This window comes from Phocoena sinus, chromosome 16 (assembly GCF_008692025.1).
Source record: "Phocoena sinus isolate mPhoSin1 chromosome 16, mPhoSin1.pri, whole genome shotgun sequence".
NCBI classification, from domain to species: domain Eukaryota; kingdom Metazoa; phylum Chordata; class Mammalia; order Artiodactyla; family Phocoenidae; genus Phocoena; species Phocoena sinus.
The window spans coordinates 38,271,836-38,297,850 of NC_045778.1; the positions used below are offsets into that span (position 1 = coordinate 38,271,836).

General features: G+C 45.0%; 1 protein-coding gene across 1 annotated transcript in view; it reads right to left on the bottom strand.

The window, feature by feature from the left end:
- Positions 1 to 26,015, bottom strand: part of VSTM4 (V-set and transmembrane domain containing 4) — an 86,737-nt gene that overhangs the window by 33,860 nt on the left and 26,862 nt on the right. The window contains exons 4-5 of the mRNA XM_032609098.1: positions 22,683 to 22,790; positions 12,535 to 12,568 (exon numbers count right to left, since the gene is read on the bottom strand). Of these exons, the coding sequence (XP_032464989.1) occupies positions 12,535 to 12,568; positions 22,683 to 22,790 (142 nt within the window). The remainder of the gene's footprint in view (positions 1 to 12,534; positions 12,569 to 22,682; positions 22,791 to 26,015) is intronic.

The window sequence follows — 26,015 nt, forward strand, 5'->3', positions numbered from 1 at the left end:
GTAAGTTTGAAATCTCTGAACACTAACTGGTAAGGTCAGCAGGTGCTTCCTTAATATTGGGTGGGCCAAAAAGTGCCTTCAGTTTTGTAAGTAAAAATAAAAGACACATTTTTCACTTTCACCAAGAACTTTAGTGAAAAACGTATTCACCCTTTTGTTCCACTACCTTCTGCCATTTTTCAGGCAACTTCATGATTCCATCTTCCCAGAACTTTTTTTTTCTTAACATCCTTATTGGAGTATAATTGCTTTACAGTGTTGTGTTCATTTCTGCTGTATAACAGAGTGAATCAGCTGTACGTATACATATATCCCCATATCCCCTCCCTCTTGTGCGTCCCTCCCACCCTCCCTATCCCAACCCGCTAGGTGGTCACAAAGCACCGAGCTGATCTCCCTGTGCTATGCGGCTGCTTCCCACTAGCTATCTATTTTACGTTTGGTACTGTATGTAGGTCCATGCCACTCTCTCACTTTGTCCCAGCTTACCCTTCCCCCTCCCCGGGTCCTCAAGTCCATTCTCTACATCTGCATCTTTATTCCTGTTCTGCCCCTAGGTCCATCAGAACTTTTTTTTTCCTTAGATTCCATATATGTTAGCATACAGTATTTGTTTTTCTCTTTCTGACTTACCTCACTCTGGGTCCATCCACCTCACTACAAATAACTCAATTTCATTTCTTTTTATGGCTGAGTAATATTCCATTGTATATATGTGCCACATCTTCTTTATCCATTCATCTGTAGATGGACACTTAGGTTGCTTCCATGTCCTGGCTATTGTAAATAGTGCTGCAATGAACATTGTGGTACATGTCTCTTTTTGAATTATGGTTTTCTCAAAACTTTTTATCTTTCTGAGCAAAAAACTGTCCCAGGTGCCTTTTACAGTCTTCCAGGGAATTGAAATTTTTTCCATTAAGATAATTTTGTAAAGTAAATGGAAACCCGAAGGTGCAATGTCTGGTGAATACAGCAGATGAATCAGAACTTCCCAGCCAAGCTGTAACAGTTTTTGCCTGGTCACCAAAGAAACATGCGGTCTTGGCGTTATCCTGATGGAAGATTATGCGTTTTCTGTTGACTAATTCTGGTTGCTTTTCGTCGAGTGCCGCTTTCAGTTGGTCTAATTGGGAGCAGTACTTGTTGGAAATAATCGTTTGGTTTTCTGGAAGGAGCTCATAATAGAGGACTCCCTTCCAATCCCACCATATACACAACATCACCTTCTTTGGATGAAGACCGGCCTTAGGTGTGGTTGGCAGTGGTTCATTTCGCTTGCCCCGTGATCTCATCAGTTCCACCTTGTTGTACAGCATCCACTTTTCATTGCCTGTTACAATTTGTTTGAAAAACAGAACGTTTTCATGATGTTTCAGTGGAGAATCGAATGTGGAAATATGGTCAGGAAGGTTTTTTTCCCTTAACTTACGTGGAACCCAAACATCAAAGCGATTCACATAACCCAGCTGGTGTAAATGATTTTCAACCCTTGATTTGGATATGTTGAGTACGTCGGCTGTCTCCCACGTGGTATAATGTTGATTGTTCTTAATTATTGTTTTGATTTGATCGCTATCAACGTCAGCTGGTCTACCTGACCGTGGAGCATCGTCCAGTGAGAAATCTCCAGCACGAAACTTCACAAACCACTTTTGACACGTTCGATCAGTCACAGCACCTTCTCCATACACTGCACAAATCTTTTTGTGCATTTCGGTTGCGTTCTTACCTTTCTTGAAATAATAAAGTGTAATATGCCAAAAATGTTGCTTTTTTTCTTCCAACTTCAATATTAAAAAGGCTACACAAAAATCCACCAATTTTGATGTCTTTTTTTAAATGCACGCTGATATGACAGCTGTCACATACGATCTAACAAAATTGTCTCGAATGAAGTTAAAGACAACTAAGTGCTACTAGAGCCATCTTACGGAAAAAACCGAACGAACCTTTTGGGCCACCCAAACTTTAGCAGTTCTATGTAGTGTTGGTCTTAGGTCATAAGAATAAAAGCAAGGAGAGGTCCCTGGGGTTACCTGCTCAGCATCCACTCCCTGCCCCCTAGGGCTGAAGGTACATGTTTGGGTGGCACTGACCCCCACCCCCTGCTTGGCACAGTTTTATCCTCTGGCCTTAGTGCTTGGTTCAGGTTGGTCCCATAACAGTGAGTTCAGTTGTGTTTGCTCATTAGGAAGCAAGATGGCTCCTTCATGAGGCCAGGGGTGAGAGCACGTGCTGCCACCGTTCCCTTCCCAAGGGGAGCTGGCCTGGCCTGAGGACACATCAAAGCCTGGAGGCAGCACTGCCCAGAGAAGGGCTGGGAGCAGACACCACTGCCCTAAGGGCCCTGTGCCCCCCGGAGCAAAGCCCACCCAACTGCAGCATCCCCCGGTCAGGTGAGCCAGCCAAGTCCCTTCCTGGGTAAGACCATCTGAGCTGGCTTTTCTGTTACCTGGAATCAAAACGTCCGTAAATAGTAGAGAGGGCTAGCTCTTCATCTAAGAGTTGGCAGTTTTATTCATGTTCTTGATCTGGGGAGAGTAATTTGTACCTTGCAGGGTTTTTTATGAGGATCAGAAGTAAATCCCATAAAGTGTTCAGCTGCAGGGTACACAGGCGCTCCCTGAGTAACTATGAGGAATTAGTCCACAGCCGGTATTATCTCACTGAATCCTCAAACGACCCTGAGCCACAGGGACAAAGGCAGGTTTGTGCCCATTTTGTGGAGGGTGAAATATTCCCAGAGAAGCTGAGTGACTGGCACAAGCTGCTGAGTGGCACAGCTCAAACTGACACTAAAACCAGGTAGATGTTTGTCACGTTATTCCAGGAATAACAACCGGGTCCCATCACACAGGCCTGTCCTCCTCATGCCTGCCTCTGCCTAGGGCTCTGGAAGGAGGGAGCTGAGCCTGAGCCCTGGGGTGGGGCGAGGATAAGACTGCACAGCAGTGATGTTGGGGATGCAGGAGGAAGGTCAGGAGACACACACCCAAGTCTGCCATCCCTGCCCTCGCCCCCTTGCTTGCTCAGCTGAATGCGGACAGAGGCTCAGACACCCACAAATCGATGCCTATGACCAGAGGGATGCACTTTTCAAAGTCAAGGGATGCAGGGAAGCTGCAGCCACCCCCAGCATTGATAGCCAAACCCTTCCCGCTTCTCCTTCCATTGCCTTAACATTTCTGCAGCACCTACTTCTTGTTCATTTGTGTGAATGCCAACACCAAAGCTCTCACAGTCAGATCCAAGCTTCCCAGCACACCTATGCTAGTGTGTGAGTCCTGGAGCCAGGTGGCCTGGGCTGGCAGTCCTCGCTGTTCTTCCTCTCACTGGCCAGGAGACCTCACCAACATCGACACTTTTTGTATTGGTTTCTCATCTGTAGCATGGAGATAATCACAGCACCCACTCACGGGGTTGTTGTGAGGCGGGAAGAAGACGGTGTGTGTCCCATGCTTAGCACTGTGCCAGGGCACGGCATTTAATAACAGTGTGGCTCCGTTACTGTTATTACTATGATGACTGCCATCCCCTGGCATCTGGCCCTGCCACCAACTCCAGCCTCACCTCCCTGCTGCTCTGCCCTGAATCTCCAGGGTTCCTCATCTGCTGTGCTTTTCTCTCCCCAGGTCTGTGTGCTGCCCTCCCCCAACCCTCTTCTCCTGTAATGCTCTATCTAACTCACCCTTCAAGACTTGGCCTAGATTTCACCCCCAGGAAGCCTTCCCTACCACCCACAGACCCCTGGGACAGGGTTAGGAGCACCTCCTCTGGTTGTCTGTGACAGCTCCGTGGGCATCCCATGGTCTTGTTCCTCTGGGTCTCCTACTAGAAGCAGACCTCAGGGCGTGGGATGTGTGTCATTTCATCCTTGTTCTATGGGCCTTACAAGCTTACAGAAGAATCAATCGTAAGTACTGACTGAGTAATAACAGAACCATTTGCATAGAGCTCACCATTTACCTGTTGGAAGCACTTTATACAGACTAACTCATGAAATCCTCCCAACACACTATATGCTAGGACAATTATTGCCCTCATTTTATCAGAGAGGTTGAAAAATTAGCTAAAGGCACACAGCAATCAGTGGCAGAGCCCAGATGTGAACTGAGGCAGCCTGGCCACAGAATCTTTAACCATCACAGCAGATTGCCTTTCACAGAAGGAATAAATGTTTTATAACACTGCTACTATTCAATATTATACAAATGAAGCAAGTAGTTACATATCTTAGTTTTGAGCATATATCTTCATATTCTCTCTTTGAAATCACATCTCTGCCTTCCCTCTAAATCCTGAACAAATCACTTATTAAATCCCATACTTCGACTGTGGGAGTATCTTTAAAAATCTCTGATGGTTCAGAAAAGACTGAAAAATGCTTTAAACTAAGCTCTCAAAGTACAGTAAAACTGTGCCTGTAATTTATCCAACATGTAAACAGTCTATGGCCCTGACTCTTTATCCTTGAGAAAGTGTGTGCGCCAGAAAACATGAAGAAAGCTTACACAACTTCAGCGGTAACTGCATCAGCACAGGTGACACAATGTCCATTTTAATTGCTCCCATTTGCAAAAATTTAGTATCTCAAACCCATAAGAAGAGGTCAAGCAAAAGGTCAGGAAATGTACTGGCTGCGAATCGCCTTTTAGGTGCCCCCGTCCACCCTCTTGACAATTTTCTTGAACTTGAAGAAAGGCACCTAAGTGCACTGAGGAGGTATCATGGTATGAAAACACATTATAACTCTATGAAATTGGTGGCATTTCAACTAAAATGTGGTTTTCCGGGACTCTGGGGTACAGTTTCATACCTACCAGTTGAGCTGCTCTCAGGGCTGCTTTCCCCAGGGAGGGCACGCTTAAAATCTTGCAGAATCCTGAGACGCTCACTAAGGCCTGGGTCTCTGCTCCGGGAGAGGGCACTCTGCCGTCAGAAAGGAACTGTCCCCAGCCCCAAAGGTCAAAGCCGCCCCTCCCAGGAAATGGCAACTTCCGACTTCAAGGATGACACACATTCGAGATGAGACTTGTTTTCCTTCTGTTTGAACTTCTCTCAGTAAGTCATGGAAGTCCCTAGAGTCCCCGGGTTCTGCCCCAGTCACTTGGCAAGGTCCCTGTCTCAGTGACCACAGCCTCAGCGCCAGCATGTGGCCTCTTCCTGAGGGTCCCTCCCCTGCCTGAGGGTTTCTGTTCCTGGCATCTTGCCCTGGTCCTGTGCTCTCTGCCCATTCTCCCTTAGGGGGAAGTGGTCAGAGGACAGAGAAGGACATTTGTCCCGATCACAGCTTGAGACTCCAGGGCCCGGCTGCCCACTGCCATAGCACAGATGAAGGAGCCGGGATCTGGGAGCCCTCTGGCACAACAGGAACGGAACAAACAAAAAAATGCCTGGGCTGCAGAGGCAGAGAACAATTCAGGTCAAGGCCAGTTAAAATGGCAAGGATTGACCAGTTCACAAGTGAGGCCCCGTGGCAAGGAATGGGCTGCACTAGGTCAAATCAGCATGAGGTTCTAATAGAAAGACGAATGCAAGTCAGAAGGGCACCCACTACCAGGTTCATGGGGGCAGACCTGGCCCCTGCAGGGTCCTGGGGTGCAGTGGACCAGAAGAGGCAGGCTTTTCCAGAGGCAGATCCGTGGGCTGGCCCAACAGGAGATACGCCAACAGGGAGCGCTCAACTCGGGCGCCCAACCAGTTTCACTGACAGCACCAGCGGGCAGAGGGGGCAGCATTTAAGCGGGACTCTGTGGTCATCTCTGACCTCTGGCAGGCATCGCAGGGCTGGGGGAGACCAAACTCTAATGCCCACCAGGCTGGGGTGACATCTTCGCTGTACTTCCAGCCTCAGCACCAGCTCTGAATAGGTGCAACTGAAGGGGAAGGCCAGGGAATGGAAGGAAGTGGAGCCCAAACTCCCGCACCGCTTGCTAAGAATGTAAGGCCAGATGCTAGACCACAGCATGCAAATCCTGAGAAACACTGGCAGGCTGGTCCCTCCACAGCCTCTGATCACCTGAGCCATAACCTTCCCCCACGCCTGAAATGCCGGCCCTTGGAGCCTTTTCGGGGCATATGCTTTAAAAAAGAAACAAATTGCTTTACTGAAGCATAATTTACTCCCCATAAAATTCACTGATCATAAGTGTACAATTCAATAATTTTAGTAGATTTATAAAGTTGCACAACCATCCCCGCAATACAGCTTTAGAACATCCCTATCACCCCCCAAAACTATAAATAAATAGTTATTTATAGTTAATCCCTATTCAGCCCTAAGCAACTACTAATCTACTTTCTGACTCTATAAATTTCCCTTTTCAGGACATTTCAAATAAGCGGAATCACGCAATATGTAATTTTTTGCATCTGGCTTAGTTGACTTAGTACAACGTTTTTGAGGTTCACTGCTGTGGTAGCATAGATCAGCAGTTTCTTACTTTTTATTATCAAATCGTATTCCAGTGAATGAATTACTAAATTTTGTTTATCCATTCACCAGTTGATGGATATATTTAGATTGTGTCCAGCTTCTGGTGATTATGAATAAAGCAGCTATGAAAAGCTACATGCATGTATTTGTGTGGACACATGTTTTCATTCTCCTGGGTAGATTCCTACCAGTGAAACTGCTGGGTCATATGGTTAAGTCTATGTTTAATGTTTTAAGAAATCACCAAACTGTTTCTCCAAAATGGCTACACAATTTTACATTCCCACCAGCAATGTACAGGGTTCCAGTTTCACCACAACATGGCCAACGCTTGACATTGTCTATCTTTTTTTACGATAGCCATTGTAGTGGGTGTTTAGTGGCACCATGTTTTGGTTTTATTCACACTTCTCTAATGACTAATCATATTGAACATATTTTCATGAACTTGCGAGCCATTTATGTATCTTCTTTAGGGAAATATCTATTCAAGTCTTTTTTGGCCATTTTTTTAAATTGAGGTATAGCTGCTGTACAATATTATGTAAGTTTCAGGTGTACAACATAGTGATTCACAATTTTTTAAGGTTATACTCCATTTATAGTTATTATAAAATACTGGCTATATTCCCTGTGTTGCACCATATATCCTTGTACCTCATTTATTTTATACATAGCAATTTGTACCTCTTAATCCTCTTCCCTCTCCCCACTGGTAACTACCAGTTTGTTCTCTGTATCTGTGAGTCTGTTCCTTTTTTATTATATTTACTGGTTTTTTAGATTCCACGTATAAGTGATAACACACAGTATTTGCTGGCTTGTTTCCCTTAGCATAATACCCTCCAAGTCCATCCATGTTGCTGCAAATGGCAAAATTTCATTCTTTTTTATGGCTGAGTAGTATCCCATTGTATATATATACCACATCTTCTTTATCCACTCATCTGTTGATGGACACTTAGGTTGCTTCCATATCTTGGCAATCATAAATAGTGCTGTTAGGAACATAGGGGTGCATGTATCTTTTCAAATTAGTGTTTTTGTTTTTTTCGAATATATACCCAGGAGTGGAACTGCTGGGTCATGAGGTAGTTCTATTTTAGTTTTTTGAGAAACCTCCACACTGTTTTCCACAGTAGCTATACCGACTTACCTCCCCACCAACAGTGTATGAGGGTTCCCTTCTCTCTACATCCTTGCCAATATTTGTTATTTGTGTTATTTTTGATTCTAGCCATTCTGACAGGTATGAGATGATATCTCATGGTGGATTAATTTGCATTTCTCTGATGATTAATGATGCTGAGCATATTTTCATATGCCTGTTGGCCATCTGTATGTCTTCTTTATCCATTTTTAATTGTGTTATTTATCATGTTATTATTGAGTTGTAAGTGTTCTTTATATATTTTGTCCTAGCATCATTTGTTGAAAAGACTACGCTTTCTCAACTTTTTGGAAAGACTTTGTGAGGGGTTGGTATTCTTATTTTCCTTTAATACTTGGTATGCTTCACCAGTAAAGCAAGGTGGGCCTAGGCTTTTCGTGGCTGGAAAGTTTTTAGCTAACAATTTAACTTCTGGACTTATTATAGGTTTATTCAGACTATAGCTTTCTTTTTAAATCAGTTTTGGAAATTTGTGTTTTTCTAGGAATTTTTCCGTTTCATTTATGTTGTCTAATTTGTTAGAATAAACCTGGATTATCAGGATTATAACCTTTTAATTTTTGTAGGGTTTGTAGTGATTCCTTTTTCCTTTCCTAATTTTGGTAATTGGTTATTTTCTCTCTCTCTTTTTTATTCTCACGGACAGTCTAACTTAAGGTTTGTCAAGTCCATTGATCTTTTCAAAGAACCAACTTTTAGTTTCATTGATACTTCTTTGTGTGTGTGTGTGTGTGTGTGTGTGTGTTTTCCATGCCATTGATTTCTGTTCTAATCTCTATTATAACCTTTCTTCTGCTTACTTTGGATTTCACTCACCCTTCTTTTTCTAGTTTCTTATGGTGAAAGCTTCTATTGATTTTCGACCCTTCTTCTTGTCTGATATAGGCATTTAAAGGCCATAAATTTTTCTCTAAGCACTACTTTTGCTGCATCCTATAAGTTTTGATATGCTGTGTTCTCATTTTTATTTAATTCAAAATATTTTCTAATTTTTCTTTTGACTTCTTCTTTGACCCACGTATTATTTAAAAGTATGTTGTTTGAAATTCAAAACATTTAGGACTTTCCCAGATTTCTTTCTGTCACTAATTTCTGTTTAATTCTGTTGTGGTCAGAGAACAGACTTCATATGATTTCTCACATAAATAAAATACTAATTTTATAAAGATTTGTTTTATGGCCTAGCATACGGCCTATCCTGGAGAATGTGTCAAATAAACGTGAAAAGAATATATTACGCAGTCACTGGGTAAAGCATTCTTATTTGTCAGGTAAAACTGCTTCATCTTCTGTGTCCTGGTTGATTTTCTCTCAGAAGTCTATCAATTATTGAGAGTGGAGCATTGAAATTTCCAGCTATTACTCTAGAAAAATTGAAAAATTTCATCTTTCAGTTTTCTGTTTTTGCTTCATGTATGTTGAGGCTCTGCTGTTTGGTCCATACAATGTGTTAAATGAGCCTGATATGTTGATCTTTTATAATTATAAAACTTCTTTCTTTGTCTCTAGTAATATCTCTTGTCTTAAAGTGTGTCTTATTAACTTAGCTACCACCTCTCTTATTGTTCCTACTTGCCTGGTGTATCTTTTTCTATCCTTTGGGTGCCCTCCACTCTCCCCTGCACATGCATGTTGTCTCAGCCAGAGATATGCTTGACCCAACTGTGACCCAAACCTCAGGCTAGCAGAACCACTGGGCCTCCCTGCTCAATACCGCTAAGACTGCCACTCCCACTGCCAACACTGCTGAACGTGGGCTTTGCACACTGCTCCAAGTCAAGTGAGCCCCCTTCTACCACAATAGAGAGGCTGATGGTCCTCCCAGCATTTCTTACCTTAAAAGAATCTCCTCATCAGCCAAGCTGGGAGGGGAGAATATCAGAGCAGCCCAAGGCCAAAACTCCACAGAGTACCACTGTTCCTCTCAGCAGCTCAGCAGTTTTTCAAGTAGAAAAGCCTCTCAGGTTAATATATACCTCTGGTCTTTTCAAAGTGCTAAAATGGTTACTTTTGTCAATTTTGTTAAGATTTATAGTTGCTTTTTGGGGGAGAGGACTTGCTAATCCCCTCACTCAACCATACTCAGACATCTCTCCTGGGGACATATACACATACATTTGCACTCACGAAGGCAGGGATTTCTGTCTCTTTACTTCACTGCTGCTTCCCAAGCTCCTAGAACAGTACCTGGTAGACGGTAAGCTCTCAATAAAATAACTTTGCATTTTGATATGAGTAACAGGATTTCTGAGGATCCCAAACTCAATAGCAGGAACACAAAGCAGTCCAGTATAGGGACTGTTGGGACTGTAAACAGGATCCCCCAGAGATATCAAATACAATTGTTAATTGAAACTTTAACAGAGGTAGTTGGACATTCACATACAGCCACAAGAAATAAAGCAGAGAGATCCTATGTACACGTTACCCATTTTTTCTCCGAAGGTTTCCTAAGAAACAGCTTTTTGTTTCATTGATTTTCTCTATCACATTGCTGTTTTCCATTTCATCAGTTCCTGCTTTGATCTTTATTATCTCCTTCCTTCTGTTTGCTTCAGGTTTATTTTGCTCTTTTCCTAATTTCCTGAGGTGAGACCTCAGAATGTTGATTGGAGGGCTTTCATCTCTTCTAATGTAAGCGTTTAATACTATAAATTTCACTGTTAGCACAGCTTTAGCTGCATACCACATATTCTGTTATGTTTATTCTCATTTTTGGTCAATCCTATGTATTTTTTATTTCCTTCTAGACTTCCTCTTTGACCCATGGGTTTTTTTTTAAGTGTGTTGTTTAATTTCCACATGGTTAGAGATTTTCTTGCTGTTGTTTTATTTCTGCTTTATGGTTTGATTCCACTGCAGTCAGAGAACACATTTTATATGATTTTAATTATTTTAAATTTGTTGGGATTTGTTTTATAACCCAGGATTTGGTCTAAGACAAGCCATATCTTATGGTGAATGTTGCATGGGGGATGGAAAAACATGTGTTCTGCTATTGGTGGTTGGAGTGTTTGATACATATCAATTTGGTCCTCTTGGGTGACTGTGTTGTTTAGGTCTTCAAAATCCTTGCTAATTCTCTATCTAGTTGGTCTATCTACTGCTGAGAGGGGATGTTGAAGTTGCCAATTATCATTGTGGACTTATCTATTTCTTCTTTCAGCTCTTTCAGTTTTTGCTTTAGGCATTTTGTGGTTCTGCTATTTGATATGTACACATTTAGGATCTTTGTCTTCCTGGTGGATTGACCCTTTTATCATTATTTAATGTCCCTCTTTATCTCTAGTAAGTTTCTTTGCTCTGAAGTCTATTTTATCATGTATTAGTATGCCCACTCTTGAATTTTTTGGTAATGTTTGCACGGTATATCTTTTTCCATCCTTCTATTTCAATCTTCCTATGTCACTGTGTTTGAAATGAGTTCCTTGTAAAGAGCATATATTTAGGTCATTTTTTTTTTAATCCACTCTGTCAGCTTCTGTCATCTGATGTATTTAAACCACTTACATTTAAGATAAATAGTATGTCAGCAATTAAGTCTGCCATTTTATTATTTGCTTTCTGTCTGTTTTCTGCGGTTCTCATCCCTCTGTTTCTTTATGTTACTTGAACATATTTTAGGATTCTATCTTTATTATTCTATACTGTTTTTGAATGTACTTTTCATAATCCTTTAATAATTGCTTTGAGCATTGCAATACACACGTGACACCACAGCCCACTGGTAAAAATGTTCTATCACTTGAAGTAAAGTGTGGAAATCTCATTTCTATTTAGGTCACTTACCTTCCTCATTTTTACATATCATAATGCTCTTCTTGAGTATCAGATGGTTTTATAATTTTTTGTTTCAATCATCAAATATTACTTTTTAAACTCATGAAGAAAAGAATAGTCTACTTACGCACCCATATTTCTGCTGTTTCAATTCTTTCTTCTTCTTTCCTAATGCATCAAGATATTTCCTTTTATTTCAAGAAGTTCTTTTAGCCATTCTTTTAAAGTAGGCCTGACAGTGAAACTAAAAATTCTTTTCGTTTCCCTTCATCTGAGAATGTCTTTATATCCCCTTCATTCCTAAAGGATAGTTTTGCTGAATATAGAATTTGTGGGTGACATTTCTTCTCTTGCAATATTTGAAAAATGGGCTGCTTCTTTCTGCCTTCCACGGATTCAGATGAAAAATGCACTGTCATTCAAATCTGTGTTTCCCTGTAGGTAATGCATTGTTTCTCTCTGGTTGCTTTTAACATATTTCTCTTTGCCTTTGTCTTTCATCATTTTCTTCTTACTACCTTTCAGAGTCCTCCTTTGTCTGTCTCTTATATTATTTGCAGAATTGATAGTTGTGCTTATTAGCAGGGAAGAGCAGAGAGAAATTGATCTAATCCATCCTGTCTGGACCAGAAGTCTCAAATTTTTAAATACTATGAGTTCGCAATATCTACCATAACTCCATAACTATTGTTACCTGTGAGGTGTGTCCCATCAGCTAAAAGGGTAGCATCTTAGCACATGTATCACTAATGGACGCATTCTGTAGAGTAGGACATAGGACAAGCAGGCGTTGGTGGAAGGGGATCAGGAGTGTTTGTGGTCAAAAGGCATCAAAGTGGTTCAGTCCACCTGCCAGCTCCTTCCTAAACAGGGGAACAGTCATTCAAGAGCAGGTGTCAAGCCTCCTCCAGCATGTATGTTGGGCCAGCCTGAGCCACATGTTTGCTGGCCCCTCTCAGGGTGACAGTCAGAACATGAAATCTGGAAACATGCAAGTGCATGCAGAACACACATTTTAGGCCAATTTTTGAACTAATATGCAGACGTTAAGGTAAAGATATGAATTTAACCATTTCTTGGTAATATCAAAAGAAAGTAAAATAGCAAAGAGTTTTACTTGAAAACAAGAAGAAAATATTCCTACCTGTTCTGAGGGCATTTCACCAAATAGTGTCTCACTGTGAAAGGAAAAAGAAATAGAAGATGGTAAATAAATGCTACTTTAGATATATATTTCCAGGAATTCCTAGGAAATGTAGGTGGCCAGGTATTGCCCAAACGTTGGCACAAACCACCTCTCAGGGCTATTATACTTCTCTTTGGATGAGTACAGCAGAGTCATGGCAAGGACACCACAGTGACTTGATATTGTTCCATACCTGGATCAAGCCAGGCATGAAGCCATGCACCTCAGGCTTCCTGGTTACATAACCCCCCAAATTCATTTTTTTTGCCAAGCCAGGTTGAATTGGGTTCTAACCTAGAGTTATAGAGTCACCCAACTTCTGAGCTCTGCCTTAGCCATGAGAAAGCCTTCCTGGGGCAACTTTTCTCCACTTAGGCGCTCCTGTCTATAAAATGGGTTTTAATTCTCTGATCAAAGCTCTTCCAGGACTAAGAGGAGGTCCTGGGAAAAAAACAGCCTTTTTTTTTTTTTTTTGCAATGACATCCTCCATAGTAGGTCTCCTTCAGAAAAACCGTGTTCTAGCTACAGAGGAAAAATAAGAATACCTAGGCAGTTATCCTAAAAAGTGTTCACTCTAAGCTCATCGTTGAGTTCACATCAAATAGAAGTAAAGCTGAAACAGCCACAGGGCCCTGGAGTTGTGTAGTAGAGTGTTACATCAATGGCCCCAATGAATCACACATTAATATATCTATCCACATCCTTGTGTAACTCCCTCCCACACGGACTCTAAGCTTGGCCACATGATGTGCTTTGGCCAGTGAAATATTAGCCAATGAGTCACAAGCAGAAGCATAAAAGGCCCTGTGCTCTGAGGTTTGTGAGCTCTCTCTCTCTCGCTCTCTCTCTCTCTCTCTCTCTCTCTCTCTCTCTCGCTCTCTCTCTCTCTCTCTCTCTCTCTCTCTCTCTCTCGCTCTCTCTCTCTCTCTCTCTCTCTCTCTCTCTCTCTCTCTCGCTCTCTCTCTCTCTCTCTCTCTCTCTCTCTCTCTCTCGCTCGCTCTCTCTCTCTCTCTCTCTCATTGCAGGGAACTCTTCTGCTATCACATGAAGAAGCCTGGCTAGCCTACTGGAAGATGAGACCACATGAAACAGACACAAGTCATCCCAGCTGAGGCGCCGAAGGAGCCAGGCCCCAGCTGACCCACTAGCAGGCTGCAGCTGCATGAGTGATCCAGCTGAGGCCAGAAGAACTGCTCAGCTGAGCCCAGGTCAACTTGCTGACCTGCAGAATTGTGAGCAAATAAAACAGTTGTTGTTTCAAGCTCCTACACTTGAAGTGATCTGTGATGCAAGTGACCAATGCAGGCTCCAAACCAGAATGACAGCATCAGCTTTAGAGGGGTTCTTTTGGTTTGTCTTGTCCAACCCCCTAACAGTATCTGAACTCTTTCTGCATTCCATTTACTTAATACCTACTATATGCTGGATCATTTATAGATGCAATAATAATAGAACCATAGTTCATACTTCCTGAACACGTCATATGTTCCTGGCACTATTCTAAGCTTATTATATAGATCAGTGGTCTTTAGTCTGGGGTTTGCGTACCCCTGGGCACCCTTAGGAAGAATAGTTTTAAGGACATCTGTTTCTGGATCCTCACCTTCCACGGTATTCTTTACTTAGAATTCATTCCCCTGGAACTTGCCTGAGGTCTGGCTGTATTCCTTTCCATCCCTCCCTGTTACATCACCCTTTCTACTTCATAAAATCAAGGCATACTTCTTACCCATTCTGACTTGTACTACAGAGACCTGTCCTAGGGGTAAAAGCCAGTGGGCACATCAATGGCCCCAATGAATCAATAAATGATTTAAAATATTGGTGTCAGTGTTGAGAAAGCAATGACTGGGCAAATAAACTTTTCACTAGAGGAAAGCGTTCCAATATTTTGCTTTCAACAAGGATTGAAATATGACCGAATCCAGTCCTCAGCTGGTAGAGTATTAAAATCATTTTTGATGATAGATCATTGTGACTTTTGACATAAAACTCAGAAGCAATTTAAAGTACTGAGTGGTATAAGGAAACTTCATCCATTCCTGCCTCTTTTTATATTGAACGAGGTATTTCAGAGCTAACGTCTCTTAAAAATATAGGAATAGAAGTGATGCTAAATTCTATTACAAATTCATACAAGAATATAGGAAGTAAAAATAAAAATCCATTTCAATAAATATACATTTCCATTAAAATTCTACTTCTTATGATTATTTATCTAAACTTGTATTTATGTGGTTTTGATTAATTTTATATTCATTTCTAAATCTTTACTAATTGTGCAGTATTTACTGATAACTCAATCCAGGAAAAAAATTTAGCACCTAGAGACTTGTGGAATAAGGAAATTTTTAAAATCTTAATTTAAATTTTTAGACACATACTATTTTACAGAGAAATATAATCAGTGATCAACAAAGAACTTTCAAAACAAAAATGTATGAAAATAGGATAAAATTTTGTGGGGGAAGTGGATTGAAGATAAAAATTCAAAGAGAAGAAGGGACAATATAAAATTTCTAATGGCTAACGTTTGTTTTGGAGTCTTTTTAAATCAACAGATGTAGTTAAATTCATGATACTTAGATGTAAAGGAAAGATTTAACCATTTCTTTTTTTTTTTTTTTTTTTTTTTGTGGTACACAGGCCTCATCACTGTCGTGGCCTCTCCCGTTGCGGAGCACAGGCTCCGGACGCGCAGGCTCAGCGGCCACCGCTCACGGGCCCAGCCGCTCTGCGGCATGTGGGATCCTCCCGGACCGGGGCACGAACCCGTGTCCCCTGCATCGGCAGGCAGACTCTCAACCACTGCGCCACCAGGGAAGCCCCAACCATTTCTTTTTAAGATGTCAGTATTTGCCTTGGAAATTACATCCTTTACAACAATTTATATTTATGATGAAAAAGTTTAGATGTCAAAAATAAAAAAAGTTCAATGATGCAAAAATTTTTTAATGATTTTAGGGGCTATGCAAACAAAAATGTTTGAAGACCACAACTTTGTACTCTAATTCAATCTTCACAATAACTTTGTCATCATACCTATTTTACAGTGGAGGACACTGAGGCACAGAGAGGTTAACGGCCTTGCCCAAGGTCACACAGCTAATATTATGGGCTGAGCTATACCCCCTCCCAAATTTATATGTTGAAGCCCTAAAGGCCAATACCTCAAAATATGACTGCATTTGGAGATAGGGCCTTTAAAGGAGTGAGTAAGTTAAAATGAGGTCATTAGGATGGGCTGGTGTCCTTATAAGAAGAGATTAGGGATACAGACATGCACAGAGGGAAAACCATGTGAAGACACAGGGAGACAATGGCCACCTATAAGCTTTGCTATGGCAGCCCGAGCAAACTAACACACCTGTGAAGGGACAAAACTGGGCAGCCTGACTCCAGAGCCCTCTTGTAACTACTCCACACCATTCTCAGAGGAACTGGGCAGCTGGTATTAGGGCTCCTACACATGAAAGAAGTAGTGTCCAGGATAAACAGCTGGTCTCCTATCCCAGGGCTGGAGCAGGGCAGAGCCGGGACTGGGCCCTAGAGAACCCCATGCTCTGACCTGTTTGGGAAAGTCCGGTCCAGGGGCAGTAAGGCGGGCAGCCTGCAGATCAGGAAGCCAGGGAGCAGGAGAGCAGCTGGGGGGCTCCTTAGTAATTGGCCATGGGGGCAGGGGGCTAACTCAGAAGGGCCAGGAGCCTGGCGAGGAGAGTCGGTGCCAGGCACAGGCCGTGCACCTCGGCCAGCACTTGCCAACTGAAGCTTATGAGGTCTCAGCCCAGTGAATGCAGGGCTGATGTCCCTTTAATGAAGAGGGACAGCCCAGGGGCCAAAAGTGATCCTGGGCACCAAGGGGAAGAATTATGGGCATCTGAGAAATAGACCTTGCCTGGAATCTCCCTTAAATATGCATAGCATAATCACTGCTGATTACGTAACTGTGTCACCTGTCTTAGCTAGGGGTTCCCAGAAGCAAAGCCTGTAAGACAGGGATTCAAGTGCAGAGTCTATGTGGGAGGTGATCCTAAGAAACCCACTGGAGAGTGGGGAAGTGAGACCAGGAAGAGAAGAAAAGCAATGTAGGGTAATTCTGGAGCCAGTCTCCACCACAGGCCACAGCCTGGCACCCAGGGCACTTGACCCAAAGGCTCCCGGCTCCACACAAGGCAACCAACCTGCAGAGAAATGAAAACTCGGGACACGGTGTTTTTTAAGTGGTGACTTGTGATCTTCAGGACTTTGAGGACTCTAAAAGAAAGGGCTGTTTTTCTCACCTCTTCTGATAGGAAGACATTTGTGAGCACGAGGTCCTGAGCCACCATTCCTCTGCCTCGTAGCCTACGGCCACGCTGCACCCAGAGGCCACCGCATGGCCAAACCTCCCAGATGACATGTCCAGGCCGGAGGCCATCACTGCCACCTGGGACTGTCCCTGTCACCACTACCTACCCCACTATGGTTAATCTGGGGTGGAGGCAGCCATGCCCCCCATCCTATCACGCTCTGTAGCAGTGTTAGGGCCTCTGAGGTACGGCTGACCTTCCCCCTCATTGCCCCCCAACTTGCCTGCACCTTCTTCAGAACCCCAGGCCTTGCAGAGACTCTAAGATAGGTCCTGTGGACGTTCCTGCTCCGTTCACAGAGCATTCTGCACGCACGGTGAGCACAGTGGCATCCCCTGCACAGGACCCGGTGCATTTGCACGGTGCTCTCCCAGCATCCTCCCGCCCCAGCACAGGCAGGCGCCCTGCAGCCTGGAAAAGCACCATCTGCGTCTCTCTGGAGGGAGGGTCAGGACCGGGATGCCCTCTTCCTACCCGAGCCGTTTCCTCTGCGCAGCAGGGTGCTCCCTCCACGCCAAGCTCAAGGGCCAGCCCCTCCAGGAAGCAGCCCTGCCTTGACCACGTTTCCAGGCCGGCACGGTTACAAGGACAGGTAAAGCCGTCTCCCTCAGTCACCAGGTGGAAAGCGGAGGGGGAGAACCAAGTTTTCTACCTCCTGTTGTCTTGGTACAAAGAGCATTTTAGGGCCACAGCTCTTCAGTGAAAGCACCAGCGCATAAAGCTCTCTATCTAGAGTCATGCTGTCCTGTATGGAAGCCGTGAGCTGGGGTGGCTATCAAGTACGGGAAATGTAACTGGTCCAGAATACGACGTGCTGGAACTGTGAAATCTTAGGGGCTCAGGATGTTTATTTGGGGCCTGAGAAGACCTGCTGGGTTTCAGCCTTCATATGAAAAAAGGAATGTAAAATATCTCTTTCAGAATCTTTATGATGATGCTTGTTGAAATGGTATTTCAGATATATTAGGTTTAATAAAATGGATTAAAATTAATGTCACCTGTTATCTTTTTACTTTTTAAATGTGACTACTAAAAAAAAAAAAATTGTCCAACTACATGCACAGCCCACCTTGCATTTCTACTCGGGACAGTGCACAGGGGGGTTGTATCTGCCCTAGTCGTCGGGAGGGCTGAGCCACCGTCACCATGACTACAATGGAGGGATGCCACCCGGAGAGGTGGACCACACACAGAAGAAGGTGGCCCCTGGAGCTGCCCAGGCCGAGGACTGGCAGGGTAACTTTTATCCCCATTTCACAGTGAGGACACCTGGGGCTCAGGACATTTATTTGGGGCCTGAGAAGACCTGCTTTACAAGTAAAGGAGCTTGAATCCAGGCCCTAGGTCCAGCGCTCTATTCACGAAGCTACTGGGAAGGCTTCCGAGAACCCACTCGGGGAGACGGGCTCCCTTCTGATGGGGCAGTGGGCCCAGGAGAGCTCACCGAGCCTTCCCACACGCTCTGATGACCAAGCCTGTGTCTCAGAAGTGTTTGGAGGGGAGAGCTAATGCTGGGGTGTCCCAGTGTCCAAGCGTCTCTGATGCCAGGCTGGTGAGCCCTTCATCCTCCCCAAGGTCCCAGGGATACCTTGTCCACAGCCACCCCATTCCGTACCTGGCAGCCTCCTCCCTCCGCTAAGTGGGGCTGTGAGTGGGAGGCAGCGCCCCAGCTCTCTCTTTCTTGTACTTCTGGGAGAAAAGATCACAGGCCCTTCGATCCCATCACCACGGGTAAGCAAGCAGAGAGCCAGTATGTGGCAGGCAGATGTAGGTGCCTAGCAAGCCGTGGGGAGCCTGGCTTTGGAGCCAGGGTTTTAGCACATCGAGTGCAAGCTAAAAGCAGTCATGACAAACATGAGAGCCGAGACAAAGGGGCTAGACCCCTCTCCCTCTGGTTGCGTGTGCCTTCAAAGCCGTCCTTTTAAAAGCTCAAACATGGAAGGCTGAGGGATTGTTGGGGCCATACCAAAGCAGCAGGTATGGACTCATTCCGGAAGAAGCAAAGGCCTTTGAAACCAGTGTGCTTGAAAATCCACTAGAGTAACGCCACCAGGATTGGTGCATTCCAGGGTGACTCAGAGCTGCAGAGGCCCTGGGATGAAGTTCCGGGCACCCCGGCACTCACAAAGATTAGGGATGGAGACTCACAGCTCAGAGGAAAGTAGAAAGTAAGTCACACGTGGTGCAATTAACTCCAGCTCTATGAACAATGAGCGCCCTAGGAGGACAGGGTGAGGGCAGGGCAGCAGGAAGGTGAGAGAGAAGGGGACTGGCCCTCAGGTCCCCTGGCTTCCAGGATGGGGTGTGTGTATCTCAGGGGCCCAGCGGGAGATCACATCAGGAGCAGACAGCTACTCTGACATCCTCTTTTCAGACAGATCTTGCCGAACAGGCGGGAGAGCGGGTGCCAGGCTGTCCTCTGCTTCCCACGTGTGTGTGAGGAGCCTGCAAACCTGCGTGCTCTGTGGCTCCCACGCAGGCAGGAGGATGCAGAAGGACCAACAAACACACACTTGCATAGGAAACCCAGAAACTGTCTATATAACAAGGGGGTCTGGGCCTGATTGGATTTTTGTGCATCCAGGGAGCACAGTTTATCTATGAGTTTCATTTCAAGATAGTAATGGGATCATTTCAAAATATTCATTGTAAAGAGAAGCGCTGAGTAGGCTAGAGTGAAAAAGAACTGGTTCTAAGGCCTTGCTACTCAGAGTGAGGCCTCCCATCATCAGGGTGGCACTGCCTGCACTTCTCGTTAGAAATGCAGACTGTCAGGCCTGCCCTTACGCTCTGAGTCAGAATCTGCATTGGAGCGGGTTCTCAGGTGAGCAGTCCGTTCCTGAAGGTTTGGGCAGTGCTGTTCTAAGCCTCTCAGGTCCAGGTGAGGGCTAATGCCAGGCCTAACGTGCACAGTCCTGCCAGGGATACAGGATGCCAGCCTGCGGGCAGACGGACGCCAAGCCCCCGAGGAGCTGCGGGAGCCGTGAACTGTCTGGGGAGGACCTAAGCAACAACCGCATTGAAGGCTGAAGGAAAATTCCTCAGCAACGTCAGGCCCCAGATGGCTGAGGTTTTCTTGAACAGAAACACGGAGGCTGAGGATCGGGCTGGGCTTGGGCTCTGCCACTCCCTTGTTTCAGGACTTGATCAAGCTCCCCAGCTGTGTCCTCTGTCAAATGGGAGCAATATGGGCTGTCATTCGGGCTGGTGGTGAGGACTCATGAGAATGTGGAGGGGCCAGCAAGGGGTCTGGCCCACAGCAGGTGCTCAGGCAAAGCTCTTGACAGCTCACAGGGCTTCAGACGCTGTGCACAGGCACGCACGAGGCCATCTGGAGCCCGCTCCCGGGGGCACGAGGGCAGCTAAGATCTGGGTTCTCAGTGGCTCTGTGGGAATCCTGGAGCTTATGTCCCAGTCTGCCTTGTTGGCTTTGGAGGAGAAGGACTTCTCCTGAACTGCCTACGTTACTTTGTTTTCCTGCTCCTCCCCACGGCCTAAGAGGGCCTGCACTCCAGGCAGATTTCTCTATCATGCCCCTGAGCCCAGGCAGAGGTGCCTTTTGAGCAGAACAGGCTTGAAGCCTGCCAATGTGGCATGAAAACTCCAACAGCTGGGAACAAAGCAGCTGGGAAATAAAGCCATTTGCCCACCATTTGTTGAGCAGCTGTCATGAGCCGAATTCCAAGGAGAATGGGTCAGATGCATGGTCCCTGTCTTACACACCATCCTCCTGGAGGGAGGCAAATACATTTGCACGTGTGCAACATGTGCCACAAGCTCATCAAAGCCATCAAGTCTTTGGAACAGGAGAAAAGCTCGGCCACCGTGGATGAGGTATGCGCAGGCGTGGAGGGAGGCTCTCAGAGTGCAGCACAGACACACAGAGCACGGTGCGCAGGGCACGGGCTGCGGAAGAAGGACCCGGCTAGAGCTCTGGCTCTGCCTCCAGTGCTGCGTGGCTCTGCGCACCCGTCCAGCTCCCCATCCCTTCTCTCCACCCTGCTCGGGCCCTGGAGGCTGACCTCTGTGCACGTCCTCTGGCTTCCAGTCTGGCTGGTAGGACAAAAGGAAAGCAGCCATGGGACACCTGAGGGCAGGGGGCAGGGAGGGGCTGAGGAAGGTAGGCTCCTGGCTCCCTCCCTGCTGCGGCCTGGTTTGGCATTGCCTGAGTCCCTCTTCTAAGGCTCTTATTGGTGACAATTCTCCCACAGCTGCAGCTCTCAAAAGTTCCAGAAACCTCTTCTCCCCTTGTCCCCTAAGCTCTAGGGTGGAAACAGCATCCCCCGGGTGCTGGTCCCTGAATGCCTTTCTCTCCCTCCCTCCCAGATTCCTTTAGCCCTGACTACACCTCTGGGGAGAGTCCCCTCTGGCAACTCTGCTCAGTTCCCCTGTTTAATTGTCCCCCTAAGCCATGACCACCAAATCTAATACTTCCCAGCTTTATGACCTTGGGCTAATAGTAATAATTATTATATATAACTATAACCATAGTCATCATAAATGCAGGACACTTACAAGGAGCTGGAATGGGTAAAGGGTTTTATTTGTGGGGTTTTTTTTTTTCAACTTAATCCTCACAACAACCCTGTGAGACTGGTATACTGGTATTTTCCCCATTATTTAGAGGGAGAAGGTGAGGCACGGCAGGTAAGTCATCAGCTGGTAGGTGAAGAGTCGCCATTTGAACCAGAGTTATTCTAATTCCAGAGCCCAGCTCTTACCCAGATCATCTCTGGGAGCTGCAGGGTCCCCATCCGTTTCAGAAATTCTGAAGTGGGGGTGCACAGGGAGGGTATTTCAGAGGAAACAGGAGCTGGTGGAAACGCGACCTGGAGGTTTGGTGAGAGGCGGGGACTGGAGAGAGAAAGCAGGCAGCATTCACAGGGAGATAAGAGTCAGAGTCATGAGAACTGTAATCACTGAGGAAGGAAGAGTAAAGCAAGAAGGGGCTAAGGACAGAACCCAGGGGACAGGGGCACCGACAAGAAAGGAGACGGAAGGAAGGCAACACTCAGACTGGACAGGAAGAGAAGGGAAGGGGTGCCTTTCCAGTCCCATCTGCCTGCCAGGCACAGTGTCAGGTACTGCAATTAAATTATGAACACACAACGTTCAATCTAAGGAAGGTGGCGTCCATCCCATGTCATTTAATAGATGAGGAAACCAAAGTTCAGAGTGGTTAAGGAACGTGTCAAAAACTCAGTCTTAAGCGGCAGAGCCAGGATCAAACCCAGGGTCATCTGACTCCACAGCCTCTTCTGGGAGGAAGAGAGAGGTAAGGGCCCTCAGAAACCACCGAAGGAAGGGATTTGAGAAAAGGGGGTACTGAAATGATGTCAAGAGTGGCCACAGTTGATTTTAGCAGAGTCTAAGGTAGACACATCTCCTCACTCACACTGCTTACCAGTCACAGGTAAATAATCCCTGACTCAGGGTGCATCTTTCAACGAAAGTGATACTTTGCCCAACATCTTCCGCCTGTCTGTGGTTTGGTTGTGCTCACACTCCAGACATGACTTTTTTTTTTCTTTTTTTTGCGGTACGCGGGCCTCTCACTGTTGTGGCCTCTCCCGTTGCGGAGCACAGGCTCCGGACGCGCAGGCTCAGCGGCCATGGTTCACGGGCCCAGCCGTTCCGCGGCATGTGGGATCCTACCGGACCGGGCACGAACCCGTGTCCCCTGCATCGGCAGGCAGACTCTCAACCACTGCGCCACCAGGGAAGCCCCCAGACATGACTTTTATCTGTTCTCTTACCTCTGGATTTCCTCTTGCTAAACACAGACTGCCAGATGATGGTCAGAGTGAAGAGCAGAACGCTGAGAATCCCCACACAGCACACGAGCACAGCATACACGTAGAGGTCTGAAAGGCAGGGACACGCAGGTGATTGTTGGGACAGGCCACACCACGGGAGATGCTCCAAATAAAAAAAACTTCACACATTATCAAAACTCAACTCAAAATGAACCGCAAGCCTAAATGTAAAAGAGAAACAAGAAAACTTCTGGAAAAAACACAGAAGAAAAATCTTTGAGATCTAGGACTAAGCAGAGAATTTTTAGCCTTGACACCAAAAGCACCATCCATATAAGGAAAATTAGAAAAATTAGATTTCCTCAAAATTTAAAACTTTGCTCTGTAAATACCCATATGAAGAATGAGATATCCCATATATTGGGATAATATCTATCAGAACAGCCAAAATAAAAACTAGGACAATACCAAATGCTGACAAAGATACAGATAAGACATTGCTGGTGAGAATGTAAGACGGTGCGGCCACTCTGGAAAAGCAGCTTGGCAGCTTCTTAAAAGATACACCTACGACTACCGTGCAACTCACCAACTGCTCTCTGGGGCATTTGTCCAGAGAAATGAAAACTTAAGTTCACACGAAAACCTGTACGTGTATGTTTGCAGCAATTTTATTCATAATAACCCAGAACTGGAAACAGCCCAGATGTCCTTCAGTGTGTGAATGGGTAAACAAACTGTGGTCCATCCACACCATGAAACACTTCCCAGCAATAGAAGGGAATGAACTATTGCACAAAGCATTATATCAAGTGGAAAAAAAAATTCCCCCAAATTACACACTGTATGATTTTATTTATACAACGTTTTTGGAACGACAAGATGATAGAAATGGAGAACAGATTAGTGGTTGCCAGGGGTTAAGGAGGGAACAGATGGGAGACAAATGAGTCTTGCTATCAGGGACCCTTGTAGTGATGGGAATGTTCTGTATCTCAGCTATATCAACGTCAATATCCTGGTTGCAATGTTATACTACAGTTTTGTAAGATGATACCATTGGGAGAAATTGGATAAAAGGGTACCAACTGGTACAAGGAATCTCTCTGCATTACTTATTAGAAATATATGTTAATCTACAATTATCTCAAAGTAAGTTTGTTTTACGTTCCAATGATTCAATCATGTTCATGTGTATCTTAGTTTAGGCTGCTATAACAAAATACCATAGACTGGGTGACTTAGACGACAAACATTTATATCTCACAGTTCTAGAGACTGGGAAGTCCAAGATCAAGGCACTGGCAGGTGCAGTGTCTGGTAAGGACTCTATTCCTGGTTTGGAGACGTCTTCTCTTGGTATCCTCACGTGGAGGAGAACAGAGAGCAAGCAAGCAAGCTCTCGAGGATCCCTTCTTATAAGGACACTAATCCCATTCATGAGGGCTCCACGCTCATTACCTAATCACCTCCCAAAGGCCCCATCTCCTGATACCATCACATTAGGGGTTAGGATTTCAACATATGAATTTTAGGGGACACGAACATTCAGACCATAACAATATACATCCACTTCTTAAACTCCAGGGATCAACTTCGTCACCGATCTGACTGATACGATGCCCAAACTGCTCGGAAAGCAAAAGGGAAGCTAGAGTCATGATTTTAATCTTCTATGAAGCAAGAGGCTACAGATACTTGAACTTAGAAAATGTGTGAACTTAGCAAAAATGTTTCTCCGCTGACAAACTTCTTTAGCCAACAGACATATTCAGTCTGCTCTTAGGTACAAGAAATATAATGATGAACATCCAAAGGTCTCCTCGTCAAGAAATCAGAGGGCTGCATGGTACCTGAACCATAGAAATACGTGTCCAGAACCAGAAACACGCAGAAGAGGGACCCATCCCGGTTGGGGCGGTTGGGAGGGGCTTCCCAGAGGACTGGACCTCTGTGGTGAGTTGTAGTTAAAATAACACAGACAATGCAAAAATACAGAGAGAGAATAAAGAGAGAGAGAGAGAAAAAGTCATCAGCCATCCATCGCTTTGAGTTAACTACTGCTGTACTTTATGATGTATACATATAATTTTTAAATTAAGATCCTACTGTTTTTTATCTTTCTTTTTATTTAAATTTCATTTTCTCATTATGATCTCCTCAAAAAGTGGTTTTAATTTTGAAAACTATGATAAAAGTTTGTGGCATTAATACATCATCATGAGAGACTTAATATCTTATCATTGGCTACTCAAAGTGTTCCGAACGTCCCTATAATAAATGATTCTATGATGAGTATTCACAACCTTAAACCTTAATGAGTCTCTCACACTGTGTTCTCAAGATTAAAGTTCCCAGAAGTGGAATTACTGAGTCAGCAAGAATGCACTCGGGACCTAGAGAAGCAGCTGATTAAGTGCTTAAGCTGAAAAAGCAAGCAGTAAGCCTACTGGGGTGGCTGGCTTCCGCGGCGAGCCTGGAGAAGCAGGTAAGGCTATATGGTCAAGGAGAGGGAAGGAGGGGGAATGGGATGGAATCAGACATCTTGGGTTCCCCAGGGAGGCCCGGAGATGTCCCTGTCCCTGGAGTGCCTCCCTTGGTCTCAGGTTCAGCCAGCATATTCACTTAAGCTAGTTAAACTAAGTAGAAAACGCAATAGGACGAGGTTGCAGGTGAAGGGAGCACTTGCACTAATATTTAGGGAACAGGGCAGGTGGGTGGGAACGAGAAAGAGTGTCCTACAAAGAGAGCAGGAGCCAGGAGCCAGTCACAGGAGCCGAGGAGGATCCAGTGAGAGTTCTAGAAGCCAAGAGAGTAGAATGCTGTAAGAAAGATTCTCTAACAGCATCACGTACTACTAGAAAACCCCCACTGGGATTTCCCACTAGGAAGCTACTGGAAAAGTCCTGGAGGAAAGCCCTTTCAGTGTGATGGGAGGGACAAAGCCAGGTTACAGGGGTCGAGGAGCTCCATGGGGTATGAGGAGACTACACAGAAATAGAGAAAACTCTCTCCTGTAACTGAGATCAAAACTGCCTTTCTAAATAGATGCCTGTGTCTCGGATGTGTGGGTCTTGCAACTTAATACAGTAGAGAACTCTGCAAGTGGTCAGTTAGGAGACAGGCTTGGGCCTCCATTTAAACAATATGAAATTCCAGGGGACAGAGCAGAGGTCACAGACTGGGACTCAGGACAGGATACAGGACAGGACAGAACACGGAGAACATAAGGCCAGTCCTGGATTTACACACTGTTGAGAATAGTTACAAACTATTCTGGGAACAGGACTGCAGAGCCATTTCTGGCACCAGAGGCTGGGAAACAATGTGGTC